The 11,215-nt window shown below is 48.3% G+C and overlaps 1 protein-coding gene across 1 annotated transcript; it reads left to right on the top strand.

Moving 5' to 3' along the window:
- Positions 1–1,136: 1,136 nt before the first annotated feature.
- Positions 1,137–7,408, top strand: GAR1 (GAR1 ribonucleoprotein). The gene is made up of 6 exons (XM_049786549.1): positions 1,137–1,302; positions 3,254–3,408; positions 4,213–4,272; positions 5,369–5,534; positions 6,318–6,403; positions 7,382–7,408. The coding sequence occupies exons 1-6, from the start codon at positions 1,143–1,145 to the stop codon at positions 7,406–7,408; spliced, it is 654 nt and encodes a 217-aa protein (XP_049642506.1). The 5' UTR covers positions 1,137–1,142.
- Positions 7,409–11,215: the final 3,807 nt, after the last annotated feature.

Raw genomic sequence — 11,215 nt, forward strand, 5'->3', positions numbered from 1 at the left:
CAGGACAGAGAAGCCCACAAACCAACCCTAGAGTGGAGTCTGAGAAGTACAGACTGGCAGAGCAGCAGAGCCAGTGACCTCCGTTTTGCAGCAACGGATTTTAGCATTTGCTCCAGGATCAAGCCTAGGCTCAATGGTACCCCTATTGAACGCAATATGCAGGTTCCAGCAGTGTCACGAAGATGCCACCAGCAAAGCAATGACAAGGGGACACACACACACAACTGAAAGGACAAACTTGCATTCCTGGTACTCCAGGCCTTATGCAAAAGGCATGCCTGCCTGGGGGCGAGACAAAGACCGTGGGCTAGTTCCCCCAAGAGCGCAAAACAAGGCAACAGCGGTGGCCAAGCTGCGGAGGGCTGCGGGGGTTCGCCTCCGACCTCCTGTAGGGTCCCTGAACCTGCCAGGAACGACTCCTGAGTGCAGAGCGAGGGTAAGCCCTGGGCGCCGCCGTGCTGTGGCCCTCGGATCCAAACAACCATAAAAATCAAAACAAATGAAACTCAAAAGGCGAGACGCAAACGCGACTTTATTCCTGGAAGACAGAAGGGCAGAAGGTGCAGCGCGCGACGCGGGGCGCCGCCTCCGGGGACAGACCGGAAGCCGGGGCCCGTTGCCGCCCCTTGGCCCCGGAAACCAATCGGGCGGCCTCGAAGCGTGGCGTGCGTGGCGTGGCGTGCGCCGTTTCTCGGGCAACGCGTCCTCCGAGGGAGGCGCGGTGACACGTCACTTCCGGCTGTCGGGCCGGCGGCCTCGGGGCGTGGCGTCCGCCGAGGGAAGCGCGATGTGTACGTCACTTCCGGCCACCGAGGCCTCGGGCGGAGCGTGCGCGGCGTCCGCCGTCTCCCGGGCGACGCGTCCTCCGAGGTCGGCGCGGTGAGTGTGCGTCACTTCCGGGCGCCGGGCCCCAGAGCGGAAGTGCCGGCGCGCGGCTGTGAGTATGGCGGCGCCGGCTGCTCGGGGGGCCCTTTGCGGGCGGGGATGGCGCCGGCGATCCCGCCTCGAGCGACGCTTTCGGCCGGGCCGAGCCGAGCCGAGCCGCGCGGCGGGGCGTCCGGAGGCCCGGGCCGGTGGGCGCAGGGGCCCGGGGCGGCGGGCGTGTCTCCACGTGGCTCCTTCGCCCGCAGGTGGCGGCCAGCATGGCGTTCCGAGGCGGCGGCCGGGGCGGCTTCCACCGCGGCGGCGGCACCAACCACTTCCGAGGCGGCGGCGGCGGCGGCAGAGGCGGCTTCGGCAGAGGCGGCGGCCGCGGAGGCTTCAGCAGAGGCCAGGACTTCGGGCCCCCGGAGCGCGTCGTCAGTACGTGGGCGCCGCGCGCCTGGCTCCATCTTGCGGGGCCTCACGCCCACTGGGATTCCCGCGGGCGCTGCTGGGGGGACAGGCGGGGACGGACGCAGCATCGCCCCCAGGGGCCGTGGAGCTGGGGAACTCAGCCTTAGCACCCGCAGTGCTTGCTTCTTTCCGGGCTGTGGGGCCACACCGGTGGTGCTCCGAACTCAAGAATCATTTCTTGCAGGCTCGGGAGACCCACTGGGACGGATGATGGGTATGGAACGAAGGTCTGGCTTGCAAGGCAAATGCCCGCCCTACTGCTCTTGTCCTAAGGCACTTGCATTTTGTTTGTTTTTTGGTTTTTGGGCCACACCCGGTGGTGCTCAGGGGTCACTCCTGGCTGTCTGCTCAGAAATAGCTCCTGGCGGGCACGGGGGACCCTATGGGACACCGGGATTCGAACCAACCACCTTGGGTCCTGGATCGGCTGCTTGCAAGGCAGACACCGCTGTGCTATCTCTCCGGGCCCTGTTTGTTTGTTTTTTTGGGTCACACCCGGCGGTGGCGCTCAGGGGTTCCTCCTGGCTCTACGCTCAGAAATCGCTCCTGGCAGGCTCGGGGGACCCTCTGGGATGCCGGGATTCAAACCACCGTCCTTCTGCTTGCAGGGTAAACGCCTTGCCTCCATGCAATCACTTGCATTTTTAAGCAGCGAGCAGCTAATCCAGGTTCTATTCCCCTTCCCTTCCCTACCTGTGGTCCCCGAAGCCCCTTCCAGGAGCGATCCAACTGGGGAAGGACACCTGCCGGGAGCCACACAGCACATGGCAAAAGCACATCTGTCCCTATTTTGTACAACGTGGTGTGGTTCAGTTTGTTTCTGGGACTGGGTTCATGATTGGTGACCCAGGTGATGACTTCATTGAGAGATGTGAGATGCAGGACTAACTCAGCAGACTCCAGAGAACATACGCTTAAGGACTTCTTGGCACTGAGGGACAAAATAATTCGAAAGGGAGGCTAGAGAGAAGACAAGGGGAAGACCTCTTCAGACAGTTCTTGGAGCAAGTCCGATTAAGGAGACAGACTGGGCTGAGGAATCAAGGAAGAGAAGTGAGAAGCCTGTCTTCTGGATTTTTTTCTTCCTACCTAAAGAACAGCTGCGGGTGGCCTTAGGCCCAGTGGAGTTGAGGGTGGCAGTGGGCCAGGGAGCCGAGATGTTCAGATATTGGGAATGGAAGGTCTGAGTTAGGGAGACATGGATGGAGATTTGGTCTTACAGGAATGTGATGTTTTCTTTTTCTCTTTATCACCTGCCCCCTTTAAAATTTTTTTTTTTTTTGTTTTCATTTTTAAACTATCTTTATTTTTTTTTACTTTTTACTTTTTATTTATTTATTTTTTGAGGGGTTCACACCCGGCAGCGCTCAGGTGTTACTCCTGGCTCTAAGCTCAGAAATCGCTCCTGGCAGGCTCGGAGGACCATATGGGATTCGAACCACCGCCCTTCTGCATGCAAGGCAAACACCATGCCTCCATGCTATCTCTCTTTATTTTTTATTAATGTTTTCTTTTTAGTCCAGGGCGACAGGAATAATGGCACTGACTTTGGGGTTCCAGACATGGAGAAGGAAAAAATGTGGAAAACAAAGACAATTTTATTGGAAATCAGAGAGAAGGGGGGAAGCCAATTTGATAATAGCATAAAAAATAAATAATTTGGGAGTTGGCACATTTTTAAGGATTTAGCATTTATGACTTCACTTGACATTGTTTTCTGTGAAGCGTCAGGCTTTTAGTTCTGTATTAAAATAGAAGGTGAGGACCTTAAATGAGGTCTCCCCGGCAGGGTGGGGTGAAGCTTGTCTGGCAGTGCTGTTTCAGTGGAGCAGGGAGGAGAATCCCAGGTCACTGAGAGGCAACTTGTGTGTGGAGCTGTGCCTGTTGTGACTAATGTGTCCTCCTTGTCACACTGCAGTCCTGGGAGAGTTCCTCCATCCCTGTGAAGATGACATCGTCTGTAAATGCACTACTGAAGAAAACAAGGTGCCTTACTTCAATGCTCCAGTGTATTTAGAGAACAAAGAACAAATTGGAAAAGTGGATGAAATATTTGGACAACTTAGAGATTTCGTATCCTTTTTGATTGATTAGATGACTCCACCAAGTGATCTCCCCTATTTAATTTTTTTCTTCTCTTTGTTTTTTTTTTTTGAGGTTAAGTATGGATTAATCTAGCTTACTTCATTCCATTGGACGCATGCTAAGTCTGGACCATAAATGAGAATCAAGGAGAGAATTGGTTTAATTGCATGTTTTGAAAAGGTAGGGCCTAAAGAGGAGACTAGTCTTCAGAAAGATTTTAGAAGTAAATGACTCAGTGCTATGGCGCTGGGGCACTTTGTTGAGGAGTTTGAAAGCTCCAAACAACCAGGGGCTGAGGAGGGCACTCAGGGCAGAGGGCAGGGCAGGCTTTACAGGTTGCAGGCTATGGTCAGTCACAATTATCAAATGAAAAGCAATCAGAAACTTAATTTTTCTAAACTTTTTTGTTTTTTTAAAGCAAACTTTGTTTTACTCTACTTTCTAATAATTATTTCGTGGTGCCAGTACATGAAAAGCGTGCTGACTCTGAATTAGCCCCTTGTCTAACCTTTTTGGGGGGGAGGCGGATGAAGGGTGCTTAGTCCTGGCTATACACAGGACTTGCTCCTGGCTCTGTTCATGGGTCACTCCTGGTTGTATCAGGACCAGGGGTGAAACCTGGCTAACCACATGCAAGGGAGTTCCCTTCTCCTCTACTCTTTCTCTGGTGTATTCCTCTATGCATATCTCTGGTGTATTCCTCTATGCATAATCTTATTTTTATAATTAAATACGGATTTAGAAGGCTTGGTCCTCTGATCACATTTGCTTGGTTCTTAATAAAATTGATAGTATTTTTCAGTCAAACTGTCAGAAAACATGAAGGCTTCATCCTTTAAGAAACTACAGAAGGTAAGACAGGCAATTCTGTGGCAATTGCTGGCAATCTGTGGTGCCTTGGTTTGGCAAGCGAGGGCCTGGCTGAGGTGAACGAGGCTGTTAAAAAGCTTTCCTGGCTCCTGCTCTAGAACAGCTAGATTCTAGCTGCTAGAAGGTTTTCGGTTTATATAAACGCCTAAGGCAGCATGGCCAAATGCTCTTAAGTGGTTAAGTTTTAATACTTCTGTTACTTGGGAGAAGGAGGATCTAAAATGATTCCCTGATTAATTCGGTAACCTGTAGGCTTCCCTGGACTGTAGTGGAACCCAATTTCTTGTGCCAACTTTCTTGGGAAGTGTGCAAGCTATAATAAGTGTCCTTGCTAGTGGTGCCATTTCTTGATATGGGCATTACTGGAGAAAGGAATAGCGAGGAGACAGCTAAGTATGGGTTGCGTTGGGTTTGTTAGCTGACATGGTGCTTGAGGGTTTTCCCCACCTGGGGCTAAGCAACTGAATGTATGCTCTGGTTGAATCTGGCCTCCTGCAGGCAAAGCCTACACTCCTGGCCACCAGATCCTCTCTTCTGTCCCAGGACTCAGGTTTGGAAGCACCGAGATTTTCGGCAGTGTTTAGAAAGAATCTGATTGTCATTCGTGAGACCCTCGTGAGAGGGGAAAGTGCTAGGCATGAGGATAGTTACCAGAGCAGAGTGCCCTGAACGCATCAACATCCGGGGTGGGGGCCAGTGGGCACAGAGTGGGCCAGGATTAAACGAGATAATGATCCGCTTCTAGGTTGTGGCCACAGTCTGGAGAAACCTGACAGCCAACAACTGGCTTTGTGTGTGTCTGGCTTAATGCCTGTCGCTAGTTCCAGCTTTGAGGGTTTAGGATTCTGCATTTTTCTCATAAGCGCCAAATTGGCATATTGCATCCCTTCCCATTTCTATAGCCCCTGTTGAGGCACAAATGGCACTGAAGTACTTTAGGGATCTTTCCTTGAAGTTCAGGGTCACCAGCAAAGAACCCGGGGAGACTAGTCCTGGAAGTGAGGGGCCTAGGAGGGAGAGAGATATGGGTGGTTTCCAGGCTCTGCCCTGACTGTCCGTGCCCCCCCCCCCACTCCAGTTTTACATAGACCCCTACAAGCTGCTGCCACTGCAGAGGTTCTTGCCAAGGCCTCCAGGTGAGAAGGGGCCCCCTCGAGGCGGTCGCGGAGGAGGCGGTGGAGGCCGTGGTGGTGGTGGCCGTGGTGCCGGCCGTGGTGGCGGAGGCCGTGGTGGGCGAGGTGGAGGTAAGTCACTCTGGGACCTCCCAGTCACAGCCAGCGTGGTTGGCAAGGACAGTTCTGTTTCATGTGTTTGTCTTTTAAATGAAACTCTTATATTGGCACTAGACAAGGATCACTTCTGGTGGAGCTTGGAATTATTTAGAGTGCTGGGGATCAAACCCTGGCCATGTGTAAGACCAGTACTGTATCCTCTATATTATCTCTTTGGCTCAGACAAGTTTTGTTTCTGTTTTGGGCCACATTTGGTTGTACTCAGGGTTACTCCTGCCTCTGTGCTCAGAAATCATTCCTGGCAGGCTAGGACCCCATCTAGAAAGAGGGGAATTGAACCTGGGCCATCTGTGTACAAGGCAAAAGCCCTACCCACTGTGCTGTCACCCTGCCCCCCCACCCCAATTTGGGGGTGGTGTTGGGTTATACTCAGTGTTGCTTAGAAGTTACTCCTGCCTCTGCGCTCAGTATTCACTCCTGGTGGTACTAAGGGGACATCTGGGATGCCGGGGATTGAACTTGTATTGGCTGCATGCAAGGCCTTAGCCTCTTTAATCCGACAGATCACTCTGCTAATCCTGGCTTTTATTTAAAAGGAGTGATCTGTAACAACTCTGGATACTTCTACTTCGTTTGACATTTTATGACTATAAGTTTCGCTTTGGTTTCTGTGATGGAGATTTGTCTGCAGAGAGCTGTTTTTTTGTGGGTGTGGGGTGGTTGGGTCATCATGCCCCCGCTTCTAGGGGCTTATTTCAGAAGGGTGGCACTGATGGTTGTTGATGGCTGCCTAAGGCATTCATTTCCTTTCATTTCAGGTGGCTTTCGAGGGGGCCGAGGCGGAGGCTTCAGAGGTGGCCGCGGTGGTGGTGGTTTTAGAGGTGAGAGGAGACATTCTTTTTTGCAGTTAGTGGATTTATAGGTTTAGTAGTATTATGATGTTTTGTGTGTGTGTGTGTGTGTTTTTTTTTTTTTGTATGTTTGGGGCCACAAAGGGCTGTTCTCATGGGAGCAGATAGAGCTCAGGATTAAACCTCCTGTGCCTGCATGTGGATGTGAGCTCAAGTTCTTTGATCCAGTCTTAGTTTGTATGTCTTTGGGGGGGGGGGGGGGCGGACACCTGGTGGCGTTTAGGGCTGACTCCAGTGGCTCTGCCCTCAGGGCTCACTCCTGGCAAGGCTTGGGGACACTATGGGGATAGAGCCTATCTCAGCTCTATGCAAGGCAATTGGGTTCTGCCTGCTGTCTCACTTCTGTTTCTGTCATCAATTTTTTAGAACACCATGATGTTTCTTGCTTTAGCCAAGTAACTTCATTGTATTGCATTCTTCCTTTTCCCTTTGATATTTTTCTTTTTTTGGGTTTTGGGTCACACCCAGCGGTGCTCAGGGGTTACTCCTGGCTCTGTGCTCAGAAGTTGCTCCTGGCAGGCTCTGGGGACCATATGGGATATTGGGGATTGAACCCAGGTCTGTCTTGGGTTGGCCACGTGCAAGGCAAATGCCCTGCTACCGTGATATCTCTCCAGCCCCTCCCTTTGAATTTTTCTACATACTTCTTTTTGTTTGTTTGGTTTTTGGGTCACACCCAGCAGTGTTCAGGGGTTACTCCTGGCTCCAGGCTCAGGGGACCATATGGGGTGCCCAGATTCGAACCAATGACCTTCTGCATGAAAGGCAAATGCCTTACCTCCATGCTATCTCTCCGGCCCCCAGTTTTTCTACATACTTCTTACTTGTTTTGCTCCATTACTAATCCACAGTTAAAAGACTTAATATGAACAACAATACATTGGTAAGACTAGTGCTAAACATTATGAGACTGCCAATGTTAAGCTTATTCTGGTTTCTCTCACTCAGGGAGAGGACATTAAATGTAACATTTGACAGACAAGATTTCCCGGCTGGCTTCTGCGTTAACAGCACTATCTCCTGAGGATTGGAAACGTGTCCCATGAACAAGTCTTGAAAGAAGTGTTGTTCCAGGACATAGCTGCTGCAGCAGCTGCAGCAGAGAGGAGCAGAGCTAGAAGCTCTGCTCTGGCTATAGACGGGAACTTTCCTCGTGTGTGGGCCAGGAGTGCTGTGGTGGTTTTCTATTGGACACTTCATTTGAAGCATATTTGAATTTTTTGAATAAAATTTTTTATTCTTTTTTTAGAGTTGTGTGTATTAAACAAGGTTTGTGTAAGTTAAAGGGCTTAAATTTAACAGATTGTAACGAAGGATGTTTTGTATATAATTGGTCTTTTAAAACTTGGCTCCTGAACAGCACCTTATGCTCCCTTGTCATTATCAACATTTAGCGCCCTTTACTGTATCTATCTTTCATATTATCAGGTCACATTAGTGTAGCATTTCCATGAACAGTTCAGTCAACTGAATGAAGTCCAGAAAATTTCAGAGGGTGTATTGAACTAGGCAGCACCTACGAGACAGTCCAAGTTGTATTGAATGTTTTACTTTGTGTTTTTCCAGGGCTTGGAAGCAGCTCAGGGCCTATGAGGGGTTGTATCCACATCCTCAGCTGCTTACTCCTTATTTAGGAACTTGAAAGTTTCATTTCTTCTAGGAAAAAAATAGATTTTTTTGACGATTTCTGGGCAGGGGAGTTTTTTTTTTTTAATTTTAATATGAATCAACTTTAATTTTTATAATTTATATATATATGTATTTTTATATATTTGAACTTTAATCTTTTTAAACACTGATTACAAAGATGACTATATATTTGATATATAAATATATTGTATATAATATATATATATATATATATATATATATATATATATAGTTGGATTTCAGTCACCAAAAGAACACCCCTCTTCACCAGTGCAACATTCCCACCACCAATGCCCCCATCTCCCTCCTCCCACAACTCCTGCCTGTATTTGAGGCAGACATTCTACTTCTCTCACTTATTAAGATTGTCATGTTAGTTGTTAGTGTCTTTATTTCCCTAACTGCACCACTACTCTTTGTGGTGAGCTTCATATTGTGAGCCAGTCCTTCTGGCCCTCATCGCTATTGTCTCTGAATGAGGCTATTCTGTGTCTATGTCTTTCCCTCTAACTTATTTCACTCAGCATAATAGTTTCCGAGTCCATCCACATCTAGGAAAATTCTATGTCTTCATCTCTCCTGATGGCTGCATAATTCCATTGTGTATTTGTACCGCAGTTTTTTGTTTTTTTTTGTTTTTTGTTTTTGGTTTTTGGTTTTTGGGCCACACCCGTCAGGGGTTACTCCTGACTGTCTGCTCAGAAGTAGGTCCTGGCAAGCACAGGGGACCATATGGGACACCGGGATTCGAACCAACCACCTTTGGTCCTGGATCGGCTGCTTGCAAGGCAAACGCTGCTGTGCTATCTCGCCGGGCCCCGCAGTTTCTTTTAACCATTTAGGGGAGGTGCTGTTACAAAAATGTATTGATTTTTGTCTTTACTGCTTTTCTCAGGAGTACCAGGATGAGGAGACATCTCAGGCCTTTTTTTTAGATTTACCCCTTCCAAGGGTCTGTCCTCAAAAGGAAGGACGTCCTTAAATGACCTGCAATGTTATGTCTTCCTAACCTAACACTTGGTTCATTTCACTTCAGTACTGATGGGAGTAGCATGTGGTATGTCCTATATAGAGTATCTTTTTGTGTTGTTTTGGTGCCACACCTAATTAGTGGTCAGGGCTTACTCCTGGCAGCACTCAGGGAACCATGTGGGTTACTGGTAGCTTTAAAATCTGGGGCAGATCAACCTATTTGGCTCATAATCTTCAGTTTAAGTAGCTGAGAACTGAGGTAGGGTTTAGTCTGGCTTCCTGCTAACAGTAACATTCCTAAAATTAAGTGGGTAAATACAGCCCCCTAGTGGTTCTATTAAGAACCTATACTGCTAAGTGGTGTCCAAGCACCTCTAGTTCACTCACTCATCCTAAAAATGTCACTACTGAGATGGAATCCTGTAATACCTCCTGGCATAAAGAATTAAAGAATTCTGGGCCCGGAGAGATAGCACAGCGGTGTTTGTCTAGCAAGCAGCCAATCCAGGACCAAAGGTGGTTGGTTCGAATCCCGGTGTCCCATGTGGTCCCCCGTGCCTGCCAGGAGCTATTTCTGAGCAGACAGCCAGGAGTAACCCCTGAGCAATGCCGGGTGTGAATTCCCCCCCCCAAAAAAAAAAGAATTAAAGAATTCCAAGGATGCCTGTTCTAAGAGAAATGCTTATGTCAGATTGCAGCTCATTTAATGTAACAAGTTTCTGAGCTAATAAAAGGTCAAAAAATATTAGAATTGTCCTGTGCTTGATAAGCGGATTATAATGAGGCTCAGTCGCTTGGTGGATAAATGATTACGTACTGATACTCATCAGAGAATGGTAAATTGAATAGGATGGATGGTGGGGTAGGAAATACTCTCCCTGTTGTGGCTGTGCAGCTTTGGGCAAGTCACTTATTTGCATGGGCCTTATGAATGATAAGGCTTGGGGAAAACCAGCTGCAGAATGACTGTATGGAGTGATCAATTGGCTAACTAAAAACTAAATTCACGGTTCCAAAGGAGACAGTGTGGTCCGGGATTGGGCTCTGGTCGAGCAATTTGCTTGCACCATCTTTGGCTTTATTGCTGTGATCTCAGGCTATGTGTAAACTAGTGTATGATCCCCAAAGCAATGCAGTGATGATCACAAGGCAAAGAACAAAATGTAAAATAACTTTGATGTTCTTAAAAATATGTGAGACAGGGGCCGGAGAGATAGCATGGAGGTAAGGCGTTTGCCTTTCATGCAGGAGGTCATCAGTTCGAATCCCGGCGCCCCATATGGTCCTCTGTGCCTGCCAGGAGCAATTTCTGAGCGTGGAGCCAGAAATAACCCCTGAGCACTGCCGGGTGTGACCCAAAAACCACAAAAAAAAAAAAAAATATGTGAGACTGGGGAGATGATTCAAGTGTAGAGCGTAATACAAAACGCCATGTTTGATTTTTGGCGCACACATACCCCTTGCAAGCACCCCTACATGTAGCCCAGCTAAGTTCCAAGCACCACAAGAAGAGGGCTGGGCTGTGCAGTGCCTAGCGTGGTCTTGGAGCTGCCGATCAGAATTGGGGTAACTGGAAAAAAAATTAAATTAAAAAAATATGGAGGACTTCAAACCTTGTTGAAGACATGTTGAGATATGTTTGTATAAGCCAAGAAATGTAAAAGACCCATTAGGCCCTTTAGGGAATGAGATTATGAAGGATGAGTTTACTTCTCTCCAATTATTTACATGTTAAGCAAAAGTGAAAAGGAGAAACTCGAAAAGGTCAACAGAAAACAGGTGGCTCTGAATTTCAGAACTGATTCCTGCAGAAACCAGTTCTCTTAGCTCCTGCCCTAGTTTTTTTAAATTTATTTTCTGGCACTAGAAAGTTGTCCAGGGAATGAGGGAAGTGCTCCTTTTTGGTTGAACTGTGCCCAGAATGTCTTACAGTGTGCTAATCAGCTTTCCTCTTATTTTGGCAGTTACAATCTTTCCTTGTGAAGGCCAATTAAATTAATTAAGGGAGGAGCACTCTCTGAAAAGGCCCCTTCTTTGGGGTCTTTTGAGTGGAAATGATTGCTTTTTGCTGGAAATTATTCCCTGGGCAGCTCTTAAAACATTTCATAATTGTTGAGAGAGATTTGCAAAGACGGTGTCACCACAACCTGCCCTTCTAAA

This window comes from Suncus etruscus, chromosome 14, assembly GCF_024139225.1.
Source record: "Suncus etruscus isolate mSunEtr1 chromosome 14, mSunEtr1.pri.cur, whole genome shotgun sequence".
NCBI classification, from domain to species: Eukaryota; Metazoa; Chordata; class Mammalia; order Eulipotyphla; family Soricidae; genus Suncus; species Suncus etruscus.